This window comes from Monomorium pharaonis, chromosome 4 (genome assembly GCF_013373865.1).
Source record: "Monomorium pharaonis isolate MP-MQ-018 chromosome 4, ASM1337386v2, whole genome shotgun sequence".
In the NCBI taxonomy this organism is placed as follows: Eukaryota; Metazoa; Arthropoda; class Insecta; order Hymenoptera; family Formicidae; genus Monomorium; species Monomorium pharaonis.
In genome coordinates this window covers 1,365,684-1,388,382 of record NC_050470.1, presented here as the reverse complement: position 1 = coordinate 1,388,382, position 22,699 = coordinate 1,365,684, and the positions used below count along the sequence as shown (strand labels likewise).

At 30.5% G+C, this 22,699-nt stretch overlaps 6 protein-coding genes and 1 long non-coding RNA gene across 9 annotated transcripts; 1 reads left to right on the top strand and 6 right to left on the bottom strand.

Moving 5' to 3' along the window:
* Positions 1-211: 211 nt before the first annotated feature.
* On the bottom strand, positions 212-3,749 carry LOC118645078 (odorant receptor 4-like). 2 transcript variants are annotated; one of them, XM_036285454.1, is made up of 6 exons: positions 2,004-3,749; positions 1,458-1,809; positions 1,094-1,324; positions 788-901; positions 547-702; positions 212-354 (listed from the first exon to the last, which is right to left on the bottom strand). In XM_036285454.1, the coding sequence occupies exons 1-6, from the start codon at positions 2,264-2,266 to the stop codon at positions 304-306; spliced, it is 1,167 nt and encodes a 388-aa protein (XP_036141347.1). In that variant the 5' UTR covers positions 2,267-3,749; the 3' UTR covers positions 212-303. The 2 variants fall into 2 exon arrangements, with proteins under 2 accessions (XP_036141347.1, XP_036141346.1); XM_036285453.1 differs by having other exon boundaries at positions 212-702.
* Positions 3,750-3,891: 142 nt separating this feature from the next.
* Positions 3,892-7,342, bottom strand: LOC105831258 (odorant receptor 4). Of its 2 annotated transcripts, XM_012671260.3 has the most exons (6): positions 5,690-7,342; positions 5,140-5,491; positions 4,746-4,976; positions 4,414-4,527; positions 4,173-4,328; positions 3,892-3,985 (listed from the first exon to the last, which is right to left on the bottom strand). In XM_012671260.3, the coding sequence occupies exons 1-6, from the start codon at positions 5,950-5,952 to the stop codon at positions 3,935-3,937; spliced, it is 1,167 nt and encodes a 388-aa protein (XP_012526714.1). In that variant the 5' UTR covers positions 5,953-7,342; the 3' UTR covers positions 3,892-3,934. The 2 variants fall into 2 exon arrangements, with proteins under 2 accessions (XP_012526714.1, XP_036141351.1); XM_036285458.1 differs by having other exon boundaries at positions 3,897-4,561.
* Positions 7,343-7,498: 156 nt separating this feature from the next.
* LOC105831256 (odorant receptor Or2) lies at positions 7,499-10,099 on the bottom strand. The gene is made up of 5 exons (XM_028189158.2): positions 9,654-10,099; positions 8,790-9,020; positions 8,304-8,417; positions 7,844-7,999; positions 7,499-7,763 (listed from the first exon to the last, which is right to left on the bottom strand). The coding sequence occupies exons 1-5, from the start codon at positions 9,987-9,989 to the stop codon at positions 7,713-7,715; spliced, it is 888 nt and encodes a 295-aa protein (XP_028044959.1). The 5' UTR covers positions 9,990-10,099; the 3' UTR covers positions 7,499-7,712.
* Positions 9,922-10,653, top strand: LOC118645091. The gene is made up of 2 exons (XR_004962840.1): positions 9,922-10,003; positions 10,096-10,653. It is a non-coding gene; the product is annotated as an uncharacterized LOC118645091 (long non-coding RNA).
* A 167-nt stretch (positions 10,654-10,820) lies between these two features.
* LOC105831259 (odorant receptor 85b) lies at positions 10,821-14,561 on the bottom strand. Its single transcript, XM_012671261.3, has 6 exons — positions 13,416-14,561; positions 12,720-13,071; positions 12,229-12,459; positions 11,960-12,073; positions 11,727-11,882; positions 10,821-11,327 (listed from the first exon to the last, which is right to left on the bottom strand). The coding sequence occupies exons 1-6, from the start codon at positions 13,670-13,672 to the stop codon at positions 11,277-11,279; spliced, it is 1,161 nt and encodes a 386-aa protein (XP_012526715.1). The 5' UTR covers positions 13,673-14,561; the 3' UTR covers positions 10,821-11,276.
* Positions 14,562-14,677: 116 nt separating this feature from the next.
* On the bottom strand, positions 14,678-18,117 carry LOC105831257 (odorant receptor 4). The gene is made up of 6 exons (XM_012671259.3): positions 17,260-18,117; positions 16,388-16,739; positions 15,666-15,896; positions 15,368-15,481; positions 15,137-15,295; positions 14,678-14,883 (listed from the first exon to the last, which is right to left on the bottom strand). Exons 1-6 carry the CDS (start codon positions 17,520-17,522, stop codon positions 14,833-14,835), a joined length of 1,170 nt encoding a protein of 389 aa, XP_012526713.1. The 5' UTR covers positions 17,523-18,117; the 3' UTR covers positions 14,678-14,832.
* Positions 18,118-18,140: 23 nt separating this feature from the next.
* LOC105831261 (odorant receptor 22c) lies at positions 18,141-21,831 on the bottom strand. Its single transcript, XM_012671264.3, has 6 exons — positions 20,893-21,831; positions 20,103-20,454; positions 19,565-19,795; positions 19,300-19,413; positions 19,068-19,223; positions 18,141-18,714 (listed from the first exon to the last, which is right to left on the bottom strand). Exons 1-6 carry the CDS (start codon positions 21,144-21,146, stop codon positions 18,664-18,666), a joined length of 1,158 nt encoding a protein of 385 aa, XP_012526718.1. The 5' UTR covers positions 21,147-21,831; the 3' UTR covers positions 18,141-18,663.
* Positions 21,832-22,699: the final 868 nt, after the last annotated feature.

Sequence of the window (22,699 nt, the reverse complement as noted above, 5' to 3'; positions counted from 1 at the left end):
GGGTAAGTTGTAGAAAACATGACAGAATGCAGAGATTCCCTCTGAGAATAAAAAAAAACAGCAATAATTAAAGAAGCAAGTTATCTGAGAAACAGATTAAAAAATGAGAAAGTATGAGTGGCGAATAATCTAAAGAATAGATAATTAAAAATTAAAAAATATATAGAATAGCAGAAGTAAAAGCCAAACAAAATATGCGATTACAGTAATACGATTACAATAAAATACTTTTATTCGATGTTTATACTTAACATATAAGTTACTATTCTATTACGGTTATTGTATTAAACACTTACATTGTCTTCAATATAATGCTAGCATAAATGATACGTAGGATGCTGAAGCTTTCAAAATCTATAACAAAATTATGAATTCGTCAATAAATTGGCATACGTAAGTGCAATTAATATTACATATCAACGTATGTGTAAAATATTTATTTATTATAAAAACTACAGCATTGTAAGTAGTAAAAGATATTAAACATCGTATTTGAAAAAAAATTAGAAGTATTTTTAAAACAAAATATTTTAATAGTATTCTTACGCTGACAAATCGTTCGAAGGAAAGATCCATAAATTTCCCAACTGTAATTGACATTTGATTTTGCGATCTCATTATCAGAAACAAGATAACCCGGCTGTCTTGAAATTTGCATTGATACCAACGAGAACTGTATGCAGCGTCACCGATTACTTTACTCTATATACGAAGAGTTAAGAATTACAGAGAAAAATTAGCAATTTATTTAATAATAATTGGACATTCCACAAATATTAATACTAACCTTAGAGCTTAAGTATTCTCCAGCAAAACAGAACATAAATACTTCAAAATTTATTATAAAGTAAAATCCAAGAATCTTCATTACAATCGAAACAGTATCAGGCCTTCCAATGGACTGAGATATTAAAAATAATACTCTTATATGTAACGCAACATTAAAGATTTCAATAATAAGTCCTTTCTCATGTCCGCAACCATTGAATGATTGTTAAATTATACAATTTAATAATTTTTTTCACTTTTGAGTAAAATTTGCCTTTATTAAATTTTGAATCTTTTACCAATGAGACTCATTAAAATTATTTACCGTAACAAGTACAAAACCGCTACCACAGATAGTCAAAGTGTCTGCTACGAATAGAACCAACGCAATGTCGGAAAATATATTTTCGATACTTTTTGAAAAAGTAATAATATTCTGATGTTTTTCAATTATTGTCTTTACTGTCGTTAGGTTTAGTTTATATTCGTTTTCGTCTGAAATAACTTCTGTTATCCATTTACTGAGAATTTCGATTTGGCCACCTAAATGTAGTACCTAATAGATTTCAAAAACGTGATTTTATTTTAATTACAATAATTATACATAATGCGTGATAACATGATTACGGGCTTTAGTTCAAATGGAGACAACCATTACAATATTTTAAAATAAATTTTAATTCACTTACCAAGACAATAAGGAGAGTATTCAGCATGACATTGCCACAAGCAGTGAGTACTGTACAAAAAACTTGTGAAAGCAATATAATTTCATAAGCAAATCGTGTATCACCGCTGAATGGAAAATCCATCTTTAGAATTAGCGGTCGCATGGATATATCAGTTTCGTCTAGATTAAACGAGTTGTAAGTGAAAACGCTAACATTATAGAATATTACGGCTATTACAACACTACCAAAACATAAATTAGAAATATTATGCGATAAAATGGCTTTGCTGATTGTCGCACGTTTACTAAAATCGGCATTGCTGCTTTCCTTCCAATCCATCGCCATCATCGCCAATATCTTGCCGAATGTTCTACGAGCGATTTTATGGATCATCGTAACGAAAGAAACATTAATTTCTTAAAATTACATATGCGCAGAAATTTACATAATATTGTAATTTTTAATGTGTTTATTATATAATTAAGAAAAGTATCATGTCATTCTCTGTAAAAATATTGTTGATACATTTATTAAAATTGTAGCTATTACTATTGCATGTCTCACCGCTGATTAAGCCAAAAATTGATGATTTTAAAAAAAAATTGACTATACGTTAAGGCAACACTTAAGCATTCCATTAGTTCGGACAGATCGACAGTATATAAGCGCTTAATAACATATCGATATTGAAAAGATTGAGTAGCCGCTATTATAATCGTCCAAAATAGTCTACAGAATGGAATGTATGATGATCCTGGCCAGATACCAAAAATTCGAAGCGGAATTTCTACGGCTCGGTTAATGGTACTTGTAGGTGTTTGTTTCATGTTCTTTTTGTTTTCACCTTTTTATTGCTGTTTATCTCCGTTAAAAAAAAAAATATACGTATGACTAAAGAGTATCACTGAATAAAACTGATCATTCATACGATGTACAGTACTGATCGTCACTGCACAAAATAAAAATCTTTGAGAGAAGGCAAAACAAAGAACATATTCTAATCTCCTCACAATTATTAAATATTCGCATGTAGATTTAAATTTCATATGCAATTGCTGTGGCTTTCCTGTAACGCTCGTAGAAAAAAAAATTAAAAGTGTACCTCTCAAATCGATGACCCTACTGGTCGGTCAAGCAATGAGCAATTTGCTTTAAAAATTCAAGCAAATGTAGGTGTACTACACGCACATCGAATGTTAAATTCATAGTGATAATCATAAGAAAATTTTTCAGCCTGCGTGGAAATTGCGTGTTCAAGGAAATCGAAAGCACCCATATTATGATCATGATTATATACTCTCACGGTTTTAGATGCTAGAAAACAGAAAAAAAGAGAAAAAGAAAAAAAATATTTAGTTAGAAGGATCTTCACCATTCATCTCTCTATTCGACGTTTCCTACAACGTAATAAAAAAAAATATTACAGTTAATATACAAGCAGAAAGTACATCAAGTTCGAATAGTAATCGATGAGACTCAAAGTACAGAGAATAATGAATAAACACAGAAGAGGGGAGAAACATTATACTTCCACTTTGTTCGGTTTCATTTAGTAACTTTGCGTATTTCAACTCATTGATTTTTCTTCCAAGTTTTTTCTGTCTTTGAACGACAGTGCTTGTGCAGTACATTAACGCACGTGATAGATGACAGAAGAATAAGTCAAATCATGGATTTTTATAAATTTCAGTTTATGTATGTACACATTTTCTATAACCAATATTATAACCATACAATTCTATAACCATACAATAACTGATTTTGAACGGCATTAAAAACGCGATGTACAAAATTTTTTACATCAATAGAACGAAAGCATGTATAATATACAAGTTAAATTTTAAAATCTATAATAATTTTAATTGTTTTATAATAATATAATTAATGCGTAAAAGACAAAATAAAATTGAATAATAAATTTATTTGTAATATGGAATGTGTGTATGTGTGTTATTGTGAGCATTTTCTTCAAGAAGTGAGTTTGATTAAAAATGAAGAAAGAGAAAAGAATTAAGGATGAAGAAAGAAGGAAAGCCAGAGATGTAGAAAAGAAAATATGACTGAAAGTATCGATATATAAGTTGTGAAAAACATGACAGAAATTATGCAGAGATTTCATTCGAGAATTAAAAAAAAAGAAACAACAATAATTAGAAAAACAAGTTATCTGAGAATAAGATTAAAAAATGTAAAAATATAAATGGACGAATAATGCAAAGGAGAACGAAGAGAGAAAGAGAAACATATGGATAAGAAAATAAGAGGAGAATTGTAAGTAAAAAAACAGATAAAATACAAGTACTGAAATGTGTTTAAAAGAATAGATAATTAAAAATTTAAAAATATATAGAAAACAGAAGTAAAAGACAAACAAAATATGTGATTACAATAAGTACTATTACAATAAAATATTTTTTATTTGATATTTTTTATATAATATACTTAACACTTATGTGTTTTTATTACAGTTATTGTATTATTCACTTACATTTTCTTCAATATAATGCTAGCATAACTGATACATAGGATGCTGAAGCTTTCATAATCTATAACAATATTATGGATTTGTTAATAAATTAGCATATGCAAATGCAATAACATTACATAAGAAAATATGTATAATATTTCTTTATTATAAAGCATTGTAAATAATAGATTGAGATTTTATATACCGTGTTTTTATATCAAAATTAAAAGCACTTTTAGAAAAAACTATTTTGATATTGTTCTTACACTGACAAATCGTTCGAAGGAAAGATCCATGAATTTCCCAACTGTAATCGTCATTTGGTTTTGTGATCTCATTATCAGAAACAAGATAATCCGACTGTCTTGAAATCTGCATTGATACCAACGGGAACAGTATGCAGCGTCTCCGATTACTTTACTCTATATACCAAGAGTTAAGGATTAAAAAGAAAAATTAGAAATTTATTTAATAATAATTGGACATATCACAAATGTTAATACTAACCTTAGAGCTTAAGTATTCTCCAGCTAAACAAAACATGAATACTTCAAAATTTATTACGAAATAAAATCCAAGAGTTTTCATTACAATTGTAGCAGTATCGGGCCTTCCAATTGACTGAGATATTAAAAATAATACTTTGTACGGAATACTGTATGATATTAAGATCTTTAATAACAAGTTCTTCGCTGTGCCCGCAACCATTAAACAAATGTGAAATTATACAATTTAATCATTTGTTTAACTTTTGACTTTTAAAATTTTTTTTATTGAATTTTTGATCTTTTAGCGATGAGTCGCATTACGTTTACTTACTACTTATTATGATTACATACCGTAACAAGTACAAAACTGAGAGCACAGATACTCAGAGTGTCTGATACGAACAGTACCAACGCAATATCGGAAAATATATTTTCGATATTTTTTGAAAAAGTAATAATATTCTGATGTTTTTTAATTATTTTTCTTATTGTTGTTAAGTTTAATGTATATTCGTCTTCCTCTGAAATAATATCTGTTATCCATTTACTGAGAATCTCAATTTGGCCAGCTAAATGTAATACCTGAAAGATTTCGAAAACTTGATTTTATTTTGATTTATTTTAATTGCAGTAATTATGCATAACGCGTAAGAATATGATTACATGGTTTAAAGATGCTTTAAAGTGAAAACAATTATCACAAAATTTTAAAACAAAACATTTCATACAATTTTAATTCGCTCACCAAGACAATAAGGAGAGTGTTCAGCATGACATTGCCACAGCCAGCGAGTACTGTACAAAGAATTTGTGAGAGCAATATTAATTCATAAACAAATCGTGTATCACCGCTAAATGGAAAATCCATCTTTAAAATAAGCGGTCGCATGGATATATCAGTTTCATCTAGATTGAACGAGTTATAAGTGAAAATGCTAGCCGAATACAATGTTACGACTATTATAACACTACCAAAGCATAAATTAGAAATATTATGCGATAAAATGGCTTTTCTGATTATCGCACGTGTACTAAAATCAGTATTATTGCTTTTCTTCCAATCCATTGCCATCATCGCCAATATTTTGTCGAATGTTCTACGAACGAGTTTATAGATCATTACAATGAAAGGAACATTAATTTTTTAAAACTACATATGCAGGAATTTGTATTACGTTATAACTTTATCCATTTATTATATAATTAAGAAAAATATAGTCCTATTCTTTGTAAAAATATTGCTAATAACATTAAAATTATATCTATTGTTATTTGTAGTATTGCAATCAGCTCACCGCTGATTGACCCAAAAATTGATGATTTTAAAAAAAAATTGGGTAAAACTCAAAGTAGCACCTAAGCACTCCATCAGATCGGACAGATCGACAGTATATAAGTGCTTAATAACATATCGATATTGAAAAGATTGAGTTGCCGCTATTGCAATCGTCCAAAATAGTCTACAGAATGGAATGTATGATGATCCTGGCCAGATACCAAAAATTCGAAGCGGAATTTCTATAGCTCGGTTAATGGTACTTATAGGTGTTTTTTTCATATTTTTCTTGTTTTCACTTTTCTTATTTCCGACCACTATTGTCTTTGTTTTAAAAAAAGGAGTATCACATTATTGAATAAAACTGATTATTTGTACGATGTATAGCACTGAGCTTCACGGCACAAAATGAAAATCTTGAACAGAAGGCAAAACAAAGAACACATTCTAGTCTCCTCACAATTATTAAATATTTGCATGTAGATTTAAATTTCACATGCAATTGCTGTGGCTTTCCTACTGTAACGCTCGTAGGAAAAAAAATGAAAAGAGTACCTCTCAAATCGATGACTCTACCGATCGGTCAAGCAATAAGCAATTTGCTTTAAAAATTCAAGCAAACGTAGATGTGCAACACGCAAACACACATCGAATATTAAATTTATAATAGTGATCAGAAGAGTTTTCAGCCTACGTAAAGATCGTATGTTCGAGGAAAATCAAGTGCAATTATTATGTTCATGATTATAAACTGTCATGGTTTCAAATACGAGAAAATCGAGATACGATGAAAAAGAGGAAAAAAGAATATTTGTGCGGACGAATCTTTATCTTTCTTCCCTCTTTCTGCTTGTCGTTTCCTACGTAACCGACGCAATAAAAAGTAATACATTTAAAATGCAAGACGCTGTGCAGGCAGAAAGTGTGTAAAGTCCGAATAGAAATCGATGAAACTCGAAGAGAGAATAATGAGCGAAGATGTAAGAGAGACAGAGAGGAGGAGAAAAAAAAGAAAGGGAAAAAACCATAGGCTCACTTTGTTCGATTTCATTTAACACAACTTTATGTAGATTTCACATTATTGATTTTTCTTCCAAGTTTCTTCTGACTTTCGACGAAAGCGCGCGTGCAAGTACACTAATGCACTTGACAGACAACAGAGTAGTAAGTAACATCGAAATGGTGAGAAATATTGATTATTATTTATTTTGATTTGTATGCAAATTTTTTCTACTGCTAATGTTGTTTATTTCGAACGAAAGTAAAATCGTGATGTAGTAGTAAGTTAAATCTTACAATCTGTAACAATATTATTTGTTTTCTATGATAATATGCATCTATGATAAATTGCGGAGAATGCAAAAAAAATAATTTAAAATTAATACTAATAGTTAATATAATATATAATTATATAATATAATAAAAGTCTATTATATGTAATATTGTACTCAAAAAAATAACACAATTAATAAAATAGGAAATTAAATAATCATGAAATAATCGAGGTACACCAAGATATTAAAAACAGGATTGCTAAGATCTTTAATAAGGCAAGGATAAGTTGTAAAGAATGGCGGAACGTAAGCGTTGAAAAATACAAAAAGAAAAAAATAGAAATACGAGCTATATGTAAAAAAGATAGTAGAAAATATAAAAGTATATATAAACAAATAACAGAGGTAAAATGATAGGAGAGAGAGAGAGAGAGAGAGAGAGAAACAAGAAAACCGGAAAAAATTATAAATGAAATAAATAAAAATAAATGTGCGCAACAAAATGGGTTGGAAAAAATAAATAATTAAAGAAGAGTAAAATATAGAATAGGAATATAAAATATAAAATAATAAAAATATAATACATGTTTTTCATTGCGCGCATTATTAATAAGATATGAGTGATAATAAAATGGCAGAGAAAACGACAGAATGTATAAAATGTAAGAATGTATAAAATGTAAAACTGTAGGCCTAAATATTATTTCTTTCAATTTTTTTAAATATTAATGTTTACAATTCTTTATAACTAACCATTTAATTCTTTATTCAGGACATGGCAAGTAGCACAGATACATAAGACGCAGACGCTTTTACAATCTGTAATAATGATAATCATAGAGAAAGGATAAAATACTTGTAGAAATACAACAAATACAATGAAATTTTTTTTATCTTACACTGGTAAAACGTTCCAATGATAGATCCATAATTTTTCCGATTGTAACTGTTAATCGTTTTTGCGATCTCAATATTAGAAATGATATCATTTGACTCTCGTTTACATGCATATCATACCAAAAAGATCCATAAGCCGCGTCTGCGATATGTTGACTCTACAGCCGAATATAGCAGAAAAATTATTTTAAAAACACTCAATTTATTTGTTACGTAAAATGTGAGTAAGCAACAGCCAACCGTTATTTAATTTTTACTATAGTCGTTAAGGCTTAAATATAAAAATCCAAGTATTATGCTTGTTGAAAAAAATTAAAGTTGCTTCCAATAAAAAATTAAAGTTTATAAATATTATTTATAAGCATTAATAAGTGTCATTTGTTGCAATGAAACGTTATATTCGACTATTTTAAAAGACTAAATTATGAAATCAAGTTGTTGAATTAATATTATTACTCTAACCTTTGTACTTAAGTATTCCCCGGCAAAACAAAAACTGAAAGCCTCGAGGTTCATGACGATGTAAAACAGTAGAGTCTTCACCAATATTGTGGAACTGTCTGGACCGTTTATTGACTACAACATCATTTGTATTAATACTCTTTACATTCTTTTCACACCTTTACAAATCCTACCAGCCCTTTACAACCGTCGTGCAATTACGATTTTTTTTTCTAACAAATTTTTTTTAATATTAATATGGAAAATAACATCGTTGAACGATTAGCTAATACAATGTTGGAACACTTTCTCATTTAAAATTTAAATTAATTATTTAGCTTCTTAGCATTTTAACTATATTATTAAGAATTTAGTTTTCTTTATTTCTAGTCAAAACTTGTATTCTAAATATTTTGTATATCTCTGTAAGTAATACATTGCTAGCTGAAAGTTACGAAATTATTTATAAAAATTAATTTCTTATTAATACTTCTCGATTTTACTCACGATAACGATAACAAATCCTAGGGAGCAAATAATTAAAGTATTCGATATAAATTGCATCAACGCGATGTAACAATAAAGGCTCTCAACATTTTCTATATATAAAATAATCTTTTGATGTTTTCCTATCAGATTATTAATTGCGATTCTGGTTAAATCGTGCACGTTCTTTCTGGAAAAAACGTTTGTCAACCGTTCCCGTAAAATATCGATTTGACCGCCAACGTGAAATACCTAAAAATTGCAACGAAACAAAAATAATTGATAATATTGAGGTAAGCCTTACAATATTTTATAAAGTATCAAAAAACTAAACACACATATAGATACATGCAAGTGTTAGTTAAGCTGGAAAAAAATGTTTAAATAAAAATCTTTTAATAAAAAATTATATATATATATATATATATATATATATATATATATATAATATAATTATATTATATTTTTTATTTTATTTTGTGTATATGTGATTCTAGAATATTTACAGTAAATATTTATTAATTATACAATATTTATTAATTTTATATGGTTTGTATTTCAATTTTTGCCAATTGCATAAATCAATAATATAGTTTCTAGCATAATACAGTAAATAATTTTAAACTATTATTAATTTATGCAAATAATAATAAACTAAAATACCATTTAAAATTGGTTCTTATTAGCATTGATCATTATTTTTCTATATTTATTTGTTAGAGCCGATTGGATTTTTACATTTATTGTCAAATTTTAATTTTTAGAATTAACATTAAAATTGTATTTATTTTTTAATTATCAAGATTTATAACAAAGAGTAAATTATGTTAACAATGATTTTACGTAAAATTATCTTAAAATTTAGCAATAAATCTTAGGACTTACCAACGTCATAATTAAAGCGTTCAGCACGTCAATCGCGCAGGCTTGTGTTACCAGATGAAAAAATTGCCCTATCATTACGAACTCGTGTACGGGTGAGCTGTTGCTGTCAAAGGGAAATTCCATCCTCAGGATAAGCTGTCGAACAGGAGTAGTTGACATATTAAAATTATCAGCCTCGGTATTGGACAAAACTACGCCAAGACTATAGGTCACCACGGCGGCCATGTGAAGGCCGATAATTGCATTCGAAACGCGATGTGAGAGATTAGCCATATTCGTTGTCATGTGCATGCTGAATGGATCTTTCGCACTTTCTTTCCAATCCGCGGCTATCATCGTCAAGATATCACGTAAGTTTCTACTCCAAAAAAAAAGCGATTTCTGAATAATGTTTGAATAATGGTTGAAATTTACTATTCGATACTTGTATTGCGTGAAAAAGAAAAATGATTTAGATATCAACAATAATCGTGCTGATCTCACCGTTGATGGGCCCAGAAAATAATCAATTTAAAAAGTAACAGGCTGTATGCCAAAGAACTGCTCAAATTGTCCATCACATCCATCAGTTCATCGGTGCGATAGTGCAACACAATGTAAGCATACTGACAAATTTGAGCGACGATTAACGTCGCAAGCCAGAACAATCTGCGTAAAACGGAACACGATACATCGGGCCAGATGCCGAAGATACGAAGAACAAATTTTATAGAGAAGCATATCGTGTTCGTAGTTGTTATTTTCATTATTGAGAAAAAGAAGAATCAACGATTATATTTAATAAAGCCTGAACATACTCGGCAGGCTCTGCACGTTTCTTTAACCAAGGAGTATCGTAAAATGACTCTTTCAAGATTAAAACACAGAAAAAGCACATAAGTTGACCGGGAAAACGATTAATCATTATATATTCACTTGGGTATCAAACATAAGACTCTCGATTATAACTATAGATGTATAATTATAAAATTGTAGGAAGATAAAAAAAATTTACTCTCTTGCTTTGAATTCGCTCTCTTGCTTTGTTCTCCCCACCTTACTTCACCCCTCTCTCTCTCTCTCTCTCTCTCTCTCTCTCTCTCTCTCTCTCTCTCTCTCTCTCTCTCTCTCTCTCTCTCTCTCTCTCTCTCTCTCTCTCTCTCTCTCTCTCTCTCTCTCTCTCTCTCCCTCTCTCTCTCTCTCTCTTTCTCTCTTTCTCTGTCAAGGTAACGCAATAGCAGTGAATTACAAAGCTTAAAAATGCAAAACGTCGTGCCCGGAGCAAGTGTATAATGTTTAAATGGAAGTTGCAGAAAATAAAAGAAAAATTATCGGGACTCGTGAAGTGGAGCGAACAATGCTAGGGAGAAAAAAAAGCAACACGGGGTTGCATTGTTCGACCTCATTTAATAAACATTGCGTATCTCGAGTTATCGATCTACCGTCTGGGCAGTCTCGATTTTATTCTTACTTTCGACAAAACGCATACACGCAAGTGCAAGTTTGTGACGCACATGGAAGAGAACAATAAGTAATGCTGCAACTTTTATCGCCTTTAATTCATGTACAAATTTTTTGCAACTAAATAATAATCAGTTGTTAACACCCATTAGAAATTTGATGTAAGTAGAATGCAGTTTTGCTTTAATACATTGCGAGTAAGACCGATATATAGGAGGCTGAAGCCTTTACAATCTGCAAAAGTATTAATTAATTAATTATAAAAATATTAATGTAGAAATCGTAAATATTTAAAAATCTAATGCACTCGTATAAAAAGTCAATTTACTCGTTTTAATAATAACGTAACAATGTAAATATTGCAGCAAATATATATAACGTTGCTTACAAATATATATAATTATTTTGTATTAATAATGTATTACACATGTTACGAAAAATAATTAATAATAAAATTCTATTTATACATATATTTTTTTAAAGAAATAATACATAGTAGATATAGAATATAGATAGAAAAACAATTTTTTTTTTTTATTATTAATCAAAGATTATTATTGACAGGGCAAAAGCTTTAACATAAAATCTCTACTAAAAAAAACTTTTTAGGTATAAAATCTAAAATAGACTTACACTACCAAATCGTTCTAAAGACAAATTCATTATCTTTCCAATTGTAATAGTCAATTGATTTTGTGACCTCATAATCAAAAATTGTATAACTTGACTGTCTCTGGAATCTGATTCATACCATAGGGAATCGTATGCAGCATCTCCAATGCTTTTGCTCTATTGAATAACGTAGCTTTTAAAAGCAATTATATTCTACTTATTTATCGTGAACAACATTCGTCCCAATGTCTGACCTTAGAGCTTAAGTATTCTCCGGCGAAACAAAATATGAACGCTTCCATATTCATAGCGAGATAAAATAAAATATTCTTGATTATCATTTTCGTAGCATCGGGTTGACCGACCGACTGGAATATTAAGAAACGTCCTAAGAGCAATGGAAAAATAATAAAGTGATAAATGATTAAAAGTGCAAATTAATACTTTTTTTATACTACAAATTTAACAATGATTTCTATAGAGTATATTCCTTTTTATCGCAAAATTTATCAAAATTATTTACCGTAACAATTGTAAAACCCAAGCAGCAGATAATCAGAGTATCCGATATGAATAACACCAACGCAATATAAGAATACAGATCTTCAATGCACTGTGAAAAGATAATGATTTTTTGGTGTTTCTTGATTACTTCTTCTACTATAAAATTATTTAGACTGTTCTTCTTTTTCTTTGAAAAAATTTCCGTCAAATTCACACGAAGAATATCGATTTGACCACCTATATGCAATATCTAAAATATAAATTTTCTCTCAATTCCTTAATTGAAATTTTTTAAATTATTTTAATGTACCTATATTAAATTTGTATAGTACAAAATCTTTTAAATCTAAAAGCGGTATAAATTAAAACCGCTAATAAAACTGTACTTAATAGGAACATGTATATTCCATGTACCAACTAATATCATAATTGATCAAAAAATTTTATACGTAATAAAAATATACATAATATATAAGTAATAATAATATCTTTTTGTGCAACAGGACTGACCAAATTTATGAGCAGAGCATTTAATAAACCGATTGCGTCAGAACACACTATCAAATGAAGAAATTGAGCAATTATAATTAATTCATATACGAATCTTTGATTAATTTCAAACGGCAGATCCATCTGTAGAATGAGCAACCGTGTAGAAACATTGGAAGATTTGCCGTCGTCTGCGAGTCTTATGAGGATATTACTGCTAAAAAGAATTACAGCTGTCGAATAAAAAATCACCGTCATGTTAGCAAAGCGCTGCGACAGTTTAGCATTGTATGTCGTCGCAAACATATTGAATTTTGTAGTGGAGCACTTTTCCCAATCGATCGCCATCATCATTAATATCCTGTTGAACGTTCTACGAACAATTTCCATTGGTCATAATCGTGATAGCACAACGAAACGTTATGCAAACCATCGATGAAAAATTTATTGTTGCACAATGACTTTACTAGCGTGTCCATTTATTTTCTCTTTGCGTAATTAGTAATAATTAATTAATTTATTACAGTAATTTGTCTTTAATTTAACAATTGCCAAATAATGTACTTATTTAAACAGCAATTATTGTAATAGCGATAATTGTAATAGAAATATAATACTAAATTTATATAATTAATTTAATATAGCTGCAATTAAATTATATAATGTTTTGGGTAAATTTTTCATTGACAGTGCGCATCGCTTCGTGCTGTATCTCACCGCTGTTTAAACCAAAAAATTACAAGTTTAATAAAAAATATCGTATACGCCATTGTCGCACTTAAAACATCCACCATCTCGGAAAAATCAAACAAATGGAAATTCCTTACGACATATCGATACTGAAAGATTTGCTCGATTGCGAGTGCAACGCTCCAGAATAGTCTACGAAATAAAACGCACGACGTATTTGGCCATATGCCAAAAATTCGAAGCCAAATTTCTATCGTTTGGCTAACAGTATTTTGTACTTTCATATTTCTGTTATTTTTATCTTTCTGTTACTCTGCACCGTTAACATGCATCGACTCCGATAAGAAATTTTCAAACGGTGTTATGAAAAACATCTGATCGATCGTCCAATGTGCACACTATAGCGTCTCTGTACAAACTGAAAGCTTGAAACGAGTGGAGGGTACCCTCCCACAAGCCACGTCTTATTAAATATTTTGATCGCACATGCACAGATTGCATGTATTATTGTCGATGAAAAAAAGTTTCCGGGTGACCGACCCTCTCCCTCTCGAAAACCCCGGGCGAAACCGATGGTGCAGCGCGCACTGCGTTATTTTCGTTAAAAATTCAAGCGATGGCAGATAGCAATACGCGAGCGTACACGAAACGTTAAACCGTGCTTGGTCATAAGAAAACTTTTGTATTTCCGTAAATGGGGGAAAATTTCTTAAGGAAGGGAACAGAAGTGAAAGTTTCTCTCTTCCTAGATTTGGTTTTCCTCAATATTGAAGGATATTCTTCCTTATGTATGACGGTAAATGCGGCAAGTGTGCACGCGAATGTACGTTTGCAACTTATTCTCTTAAAATATGTAAATCATATGATTTCGGATGAAACTCCGGTGTACATCAGATACAGGGATTGCACGTAATAATCGTGAAAAGTAAGCCAGAAGCAGGAGACGGAAAAACGAAGTGCTGAATGAAGTTTTATGGTACCAGTACCAGCGTGGCGTTCTTCGCAAACGACGAGCATAATATAAGTTTTAAAGAACATCATAAAATTTAATAAGCTTATGTTAATTTTTTTAAAAATAGTGTTTTATAGACATTATAATATCGTTTAAATATTACAAAATTATTATGAAAATCTTAAATAATATCTAAGTACACGAAAGAGAAGCATTTATTTTATAAATATTTTTATCAATATTTTATTTTACGCATAAAAAAAATAATTAATAAATTATCACGCGCGCGCGCGCTCACGCACGCACACAGAGATAAATGCAATATTATTTAAAGTAATATATAAAATAATAATAATAATAATAATAATTCTTTTAATATTGTTACTGCTGAGATTATTTTATTACTCGTTTTATGATTATAGGTATATACTGATATTCTATGTTATTGCCTATCATAAAACTGTAATGAATTATCGAGATTCAACTTAATATTCAGTACATCGCTAATAGGACAGAAATATATGATGCCGATGCCTTCACAACCTATAATATTAATCGATGATAACGTATTATAAATGCATGATATTAAATATTAATGATTAATTAGTGTTAAATTCAAAATTAATTTTTTAAATGTTAAATTCTGTTTTTTCTAATATAATAATTAATTATTTTTATTATTAAAAAATTTATCTTTAATAATAATAGAAATTTTTTTATTGTTCAAAAATTGTTGTGTTTGAATATGTATAGAATCTGTTAAAAATTTTTTAAATGTATGTCGCAGAAATCTTACGGAAGTAAATCGTTCCAAAGAGAGATCCATAATTTTGCCGATTGTAATAGTTAATCGTCTTTGCGATCTTAGTATTATGAACAGTATAATTCGACTTTTTTTTATCGTACAAATGTCGTACCAGAGAGAATCGTAAGCCGCGTTTCCGATCATTTGGCTCTAGAAAATAGAGATAAATTTCAAATTTTTATATTTAAAGCCTAATCAGTACGGAGAATTCTCGGTCCTAACCTTGGCGGTCAAATATTCACCCGCGAAACAATATATAAATGCTTCGAGATTTATCACAACGTAAAATAATACGGACCTCACTAAGATTGCTGGTCCGTCAGGTGTACCGATTGACTGTAACATCGAATCATAATAATTTAAAAAGTAGTCTATCCTTTTATATACGTAAAAATCGAACAATACATACACGAAGAATCGAGATAATTCGATACAATTACTTCAAACTATCAATGCTTGGTGATAAAATTTGTAACTCATAAAGAGGGATAACAAGCTTTTTATCAATGTTAATACTCACGGTGACGATAATGAATCCTAGACAGCATATAATGAGGGTATCTGACACGAACAGTATCAACGTGATGTATGTGTAAAGGTTCTCGATGTTTTCCGAAAACATGATAATTTGTTGATGCTTTATTATCAATGTCTTCATTGTTATCTCATCCACGATATGCGTCATATCTTTGGAAAAAACGTTTAGTAGCCAATCACAAAGAATATCGATTTGACCACTAATGTGCAGTATCTACAGAGTAAAAAATGCTTTTATATTTATATTACACAATCGTTTCTTATTTAATTTTTTTTACTAAAACATCTAAATGTTAGTTTTTTACTAAAATATCTAAATGTTAGTTTAACATAATATGATTTGTGTTATTTGAATATTTTGTGTTAAATTGATATTTAATATTTGTTAGTGTTAAAATAACATAATTTATTGACGAATAAACATGGACAAATAATGTAGTTTTGAAATATAATCTCTATAAAATAAAATAAAAAGATTTATGACATGTTATAATTAATTTTACTATAAAAATATATTTCCAAATTATTGCTTTCTAACATATTTATTTTATATTAAATTAACACAAAAATTTGAGTGGAGTTTGGGACATACAATATATGTTTAAATTTAGTACAGATTTTCCAACTACACTGAATTCACTACGTCTCAAGTGATTAAGCAGCAAACGCGTAATTCTACCCCGTTAAGTGGCGTCACCAACTCACCAGAGTGACGATGAGCGAATTTACTAAGGAAATCCCACAGCCACACATCACTAGATGAAGAAACTCGAGGATTGTAACGAGCATGTAAATGGGAGACGTGTCAATCTGGAATGGCAGCTTCATCTTCAAGATGTGTTCCCGCGCGGACACATTCATCCTTTGAACGTCACCGGTGTTAACAGCGAGCACGCCGCAGCTATACAGAACTATGGCAGTCAGTTGAAGACCGATGATCCAGTTTGAGAAACGGTGCGAGAGTTTGGCCTTGTTGGTTGTGATGCGCAAACTGCAGTCAGTCGAAACACAGTTCTTCCAGTCCATGGCCATCATTTGCAGTATGTTGGAAAACGTTCTAACAGGAATTTGACACATCAATTAGGCACATTTAAATTTATTTGCACGATTAACTTCTTGCTTTCTCTCTTTTCCTAAGTCTAAAAATTAATATTAATTTTCTAATTCTTAGAAAAAGATAAAAAATAAAAAGTTAGTTAAACCTAGATTAAAGTTAACATATTATGAGACATATAAGTCTTATGTATAATATTGTTATAAAATATTAGTAATCTACATCTTTTTTAGGTTACTAAATTTTATTAACAAATTAGACAAAGTAACAAATTAAGTATAAAAATAAGGCAATATTGTTAGTTATTTAGTAACCATTTAATAATTTATTATTATTATTAAGTTTTATTACTACACTATTACTAAATTAAGGTTGATTATTATTACCTAATTCTATTTTTTTTTAATATATTACAGCATCCGTATCTGTAATATTTTTAATCATACAACTCATAAATAAAGTATCTTATTTTATTTTATAAACTATATAACCCAGAATTAAATTTATGTGATGTATATCTTACCGTTGATTTGCCCATAAAATACTGAGTTTGATAAACAGCAGACTGTACGCCATGGAACTGCTTACACCATCCATTAAGTCAGAGAAATTGTCGGTGGAAAAGTGTACTGCAATGTACTGGTATTGAAAATATTGAGCTGTGCCCAGCATCACGATCCAAAACAATCGAAATAAAACGGTTGACGGTAGATATGGCCAGATACCGCAAGCGCAAAGACCGATTTTTACCACGCGACTGACCGTACTCATCTCCATGTTTCCCATAAACAACAGATCTGAGGAAAACAGCCCTCGAGGTTCGCTCGAGGTGTACGTATGCTACCACCAAACAATTTTGCACGTTGAAAAATCCGAGGAGGTGGAGCTTTCAAGAAGAACGTTGACCAATCGGACAACCACTCATTAAATATTCCTATCGCCACGTATCGTAAACTTTAACGGACTTGAACTATATGCAACGCTCGCAATCTGGTACGTAAAAAAGTTGAGAAGGTACCGCTTTTCTTCCTTCGGCGGAGTTTCCGACCACGGACAATATAACTGCGTGCCTTCTTTAAAAATACAACAACCTCGGGAGTGCAGCTTCCATGACCCGCACAACGCAAAGTTGAAAAGTTTCGCTGTTGGAAGTGCGTCGCAAGGGAGAAGGACGTAAACATATCGCTGGGGATGTTTCTCTACAATAGGCTTTGAGCGAACCTCATAAGTCGCGTTGCAAGTAGTCGCAAATTAAAAAAAGCATACACGATACACGCCAGAATATACCTGGCGAAGAAAAAAATGTTCATTGTTGTGAGTGATCTTTTCTTTTTCATAGTCAAAATATAATATATATTTTAAAATGTTATCTACTATTTACTTCGTATTACTTTCGTATTACTTTTATCAAAACCGAACTTCTTTCCGATAAAACTGGATGAATAAATTCAAGACTAATATAGTAAAGAAGAAAAAAATACAATTTGATAAAACGCCAACGTGAGATGCGAACTTGTGCACGACAACAACTATGAAAAGTAATTCAAGACTTGAGGATATGGATCGGAAGTGCCAAGAGAAAGCGAAATTGCGAAAGTTTTTTTTTCAACAGCATCTTTTCAGTAGATGAACAAACTGAAAACTCTAGAAAAAAGAACACGAGTTGATTTTGTCTTCTTAATAGTGTCTTGAAAAATATTCGCCCAGGTAAGAAAAACTTTTGTCATATACTTTTTAGTCTCTCACTATTGATTATAATCCCGCTCTTGCACGAGAGAAGAAATGCAAACAGTTTTCATTACTTTCATGAAAGGATAATGGAATAGTAATGTTTAGAACAAATTTTGTTTATTCTCTCGTTACTAAATTCTTTTACTACTGCTTTATATTATTATTACAATTATTTCATATATTTCATTAACTATTTTTAGTACATTGCCAATAGCACGGAAATGTACGATAACGATGCTTTTATTACCTGAAATATCGCATGTGATTTATATATATAGGTATATGGAATATTAAAAAATGATAAGTCATACAACATATACGTAATGTAAAGAGAAACCTTGTTATACAAACTGTTGCTGTTCAAATTATTTTCATAGTTAATATTAAGTTAATATTAAGAGGTAAGAATAGAATAAATTTTGTTTCTAATATAAATGTTGTTATTATTATATAATATATAATAAAACAGCAAATTTTCGCTTTATGATTAATATATGAAAATTAAAAAAAAATATATTTTTTTAACTTGATTGTGGAAATATTCGAGTTTCAACTTTACATTGCAGAAATGTCAAAAAAATATCGTAAGTTAAATCTTACACTAGTAAATTGCTCCAAAGAAAGGTCGACGATTCTTCCGCTCGTGATCGTCAATCTTTTCTGCGATCTCACAATAAGGAACAGTACAGTTCGACTTTTTTTTGCTGGAAAATCGTACCAGAGAGAATCATACGCCGCATTTCCAATCATTTTGCTCTGAAAGAAAAAAATGCAATATACATTCGAAATATCCATGAATTAATGAAACTGTCATTTTTCTTTCAATGCTAACCTTGGCACTCAGATATTCGCCTGAAAAGCAGTATATAAATGCCTCGACATTCATTGAAATGTAGAATAACATGGATTTCACTAAAATCGCTGCAGCATTAGGTGTGTCAAGTGACTGAAATTTCCAATACCCAAACAATAATTTAGAATTATGTTTAAAATTAATTACACACACTTCCAAATTTCCAAATGACTTTAATGTTAATAATTATTAACGGTTTTTTATTTGATGCGTAATCAAACGTTATTTTAGATATATTACTTACGGTAACAATAATAAATCCTAAGCAGCATATAATAATTGTGTTTGATAAGAGCATCATTAATGCGATGTATGTATAAAGAGTTTCAATATTTTCTGCAAATACGATAATACGCTGGTGCTTTCTAATCAACGATTGCATCATAATTTCATTTATTGAATTTGCTGAATTTTTTGAAAAGATTTTTGTCAAGCATTCTCGAAGAATATCGATTTGACCACAGACGTGAAGTATCTAAGATTTATAGCTTCATGATCTCTCTCAGAAAAATAAAAAATTATTTTTTTAAGACATCAAAAAGAAATATATAAAATATAATTTTACATATTATTTACTTATTTATTTACTTAAAGTAATTATTTACTTGTATAAAACATATGCTCTACATAAAGAGTATCTGATATATATTATATGTATATATATACATATATATACACATAATTTATCGACAATCTTATTTAACACGAGAACTAATTTAAAAGGTCAGAAAGAATAGAATTTGCTTCAATTTAGAAAAGACATATTGCAAATTTAAATTTACCAGAGTGACGAGAAGGGAATTGACAATCGTAATACCGTAGCAGATCAAAGACAAATGATAAAATTGAGCAGTTTGGACTGCTTTGTAAATAAAATCTGTACTAATGTTAAATGGCAGCCCCATCTTCAGAATAAGTTCTCGCTCGTATGGTTCTAATTTCTCTGGACTATTTGCATTGCTAGCGAGTACGCCAACACTATAAAAAGTTCCAGAGGCCATTTGCATGCCGACGATCCATCTCGAAGTGCGACGTGCAAGATTCGCCGCTTTCGTCATTACATGTGAACTGTAGTGGTTTAAAGTGTAATCTTGCCAATCCGAAGACATTATTTGTAATAGATCGGAAAATATTCTACGGAAGATCAGATGAACTGTTCGCATTAATGCTTATTTTACTTTTATCTACTACGAAATTAAATTAATTACAAATTCGACGCAAATATTCTATTAAAAAAACATTTATACTGACAGAAAAAAATCGCAATTTAATAATAATTAATTTTTGTGCCAGCTATATGTATATTTATTGTTTTAATCATATAAATTATACTTATTAATTATAATGACTACATAATAGTAAAAACAAATGTTTAAAAAACATTTATATTTATTATAATTATAACTAAATTTATTGTATCAAAATATTTATTTTATTCTTGCCTTCTGTCTTTTTTAATATTAATAATAATAAAATTAATCAATAAAATAATTATTTTTTAATATTTTCTTTGACAGATAGTTTCAACAAATTGCCGTTAACGAAACGGGTAACACAATTTGCATGCCCTACCGTTGATGGGTCCAAAGAATAATGAGCTTAATGTAGAGTAAAGAAGATGCCATTGCACTGCTCACTCCATCCATATACTCGGAGAAGTCATCCATGTGAATGTTCATCACCACATATCGATACTGAAAGACTTGGGCCATGCTCAGCATTATGATCCAGTACAATCTGAACACCACGGTAGACGCTACATATGGTCGTATGCCGTAAATGTGAAGACCGAACCTGACCAATCGGCTGAGTGTGGTCATCCCCATATTTCTCTTCGGCGACAGGAAACGCTTCGCCGATCAATCACGATACGTCGAATAACTTTGTTCATACTAAAATTTGCTCGCGGGTCGACAGCCGAACGCGACCCGCGACCTGTGTCATCGACCATTGATCAATGACAATTTATTAAATATTTCTGTACTTACATTATACAAAAAAAACTGTAATTCCAGAAATAATGAACGTGGACGACAGGGAGGTCCCCTTCTTTTCGAACTTTCGATCATAATGCAACTGTATACTCTCTTTAAAAATGCAACAGGCGAAGGAAAGGTGGAGTGCAGCTTCCACGAATTGCTCGCAAGTTGATATATTTCACTGCTGGGAGGGTAAGCAGCGTAACGGGGGAGTATTGTGAGGGAGGAAGACTAAGACGTATCGCAAGAGAGTTTGTTGCAATAGGAAGATCAGTGCATAGGTCACAGTTGGTGTTATAGGTGCTCGCTAGAAAGCTCGGACAGTTGAGCAACGACGGTGTAAGCAAGATCGCGGTTAGAGAACGATAAGCGACGAAAGATACAGTTCAGTGGCAGATTTTTCCATGTATTATAATTAAGGCAAGTATTTCATAATATTATATTGCTATTTATCTTTGCATAATGTTTATCTTTAACATAATAAGTGATTTCGTGTAGTTCTGTTTAAGAATATTTTAACTCAATTTTTAACTTTAATATAGAAAACGCTAGTACTTGATTAAAATTATATTTTTTCAATCAAACGGTTTTATCTCGGTCATTATTTTATTATCTTATTTGGTAAAGCACGTCGATTTAATATTTAATATATCAACAATATATATTTATAACTCTGTCCTATACCGTCGGCTAAATAAAGCCATCGCGAACAGATGCCTCGGTAAATCGATGCTTCGGTATCTATACTTGTCCACACTTGATGTGAAACTCCGCCTCTTTAAATAGAAAAATTGTTAATCGTGTAGAAGACTGACGGTAAAAGTACTATAACCCTCTACACACGTGAAGATATAAGTGGCGCGCAGTATATTAAAGCTTTAACACATCGCGTGTATCACCGACACGTATGACGCCGAGGCTTTCACGATCTGCAACATGATAGAAGCAATTACTGCCATCGCACGCAAGCGTCGTGCCGCGACGAAGCGACTAGAGAACGTCGCTCGACTGTCGAAACATCATTCATGTTAACAGCTTACCTACAAATATAGCTTTACTCGGTTACCTTCATTACATCACCGATTTCTTATACTAGCGAATTGCTTAAGCGAAAGATCCATAAACTTCCCGACCATAAGCGGGGATCAAATACTTCTACAACCTTATAATCGTGATCAGGATCTCTTAATTTTAATTTAAAAAAACAAAGATCTTTTATTTCTTGTCAAAATGCACGATATTCAAAATACTGAAACACAAAGGTATACAAAACATTCTGCACAAAATAAGATTAATCCGAGAAAAAAAAATTAATTTATTAGTGCAGAATTTGTTTAACATGAATGATGGATACACACAGTTTAGCATCAAAATTCGAGCACAATTGCTTTAACGTTATA

Coding starts and splice junctions, on each gene's coding strand:
- LOC118645078 (XM_036285453.1), bottom strand. CDS start 2,266: ATGAAACAAACACCTACAAGTACCATTAACCGAGCCGTAGAAATTCCG. Junction 1,810..2,003: donor AATTTTTGGCTTAATCAGCG/GTGAGACATGCA, acceptor AATCGCTCGTAG/AACATTCGGCAAGATATTGG. Junction 902..1,093: donor GCGGTTTTGTACTTGTTACG/GTAAATAATTTT, acceptor TTAATATCTCAG/TCCATTGGAAGGCCTGATAC.
- LOC105831258 (XM_012671260.3), bottom strand. CDS start 5,952: ATGAAAAAAACACCTATAAGTACCATTAACCGAGCTATAGAAATTCCG. Junction 5,492..5,689: donor AATTTTTGGGTCAATCAGCG/GTGAGCTGATTG, acceptor ACTCGTTCGTAG/AACATTCGACAAAATATTGG. Junction 4,329..4,413: donor GAGAATACTTAAGCTCTAAG/GTTAGTATTAAC, acceptor CTTGGTATATAG/AGTAAAGTAATCGGAGACGC.
- LOC105831256 (XM_028189158.2), bottom strand. CDS start 9,989: ATGATAGCCGCGGATTGGAAAGAAAGTGCGAAAGATCCATTCAGCATG. Junction 9,021..9,653: donor ACGCTTTAATTATGACGTTG/GTAAGTCCTAAG, acceptor TGCAATTTTTAG/GTATTTCACGTTGGCGGTCA. Junction 8,000..8,303: donor GGGAATACTTAAGTACAAAG/GTTAGAGTAATA, acceptor ATTCGGCTGTAG/AGTCAACATATCGCAGACGC.
- LOC105831259 (XM_012671261.3), bottom strand. CDS start 13,672: ATGAAAGTACAAAATACTGTTAGCCAAACGATAGAAATTTGGCTTCGA. Junction 12,460..12,719: donor ATGCTCTGCTCATAAATTTG/GTCAGTCCTGTT, acceptor TTTATATTTTAG/ATATTGCATATAGGTGGTCA. Junction 12,074..12,228: donor TGGGTTTTACAATTGTTACG/GTAAATAATTTT, acceptor TTAATATTCCAG/TCGGTCGGTCAACCCGATGC.
- LOC105831257 (XM_012671259.3), bottom strand. CDS start 17,522: ATGGGAAACATGGAGATGAGTACGGTCAGTCGCGTGGTAAAAATCGGT. Junction 16,740..17,259: donor ATTTTATGGGCAAATCAACG/GTAAGATATACA, acceptor AATTCCTGTTAG/AACGTTTTCCAACATACTGC. Junction 15,482..15,665: donor TAGGATTCATTATCGTCACC/GTGAGTATTAAC, acceptor TCGATGTTACAG/TCAATCGGTACACCTGACGG.
- LOC105831261 (XM_012671264.3), bottom strand. CDS start 21,146: ATGGGGATGACCACACTCAGCCGATTGGTCAGGTTCGGTCTTCACATT. Junction 19,796..20,102: donor ATTCCCTTCTCGTCACTCTG/GTAAATTTAAAT, acceptor TATAAATCTTAG/ATACTTCACGTCTGTGGTCA. Junction 18,715..19,067: donor CTTTGGAGCAATTTACTAGT/GTAAGATTTAAC, acceptor GCGATATTTCAG/GTAATAAAAGCATCGTTATC.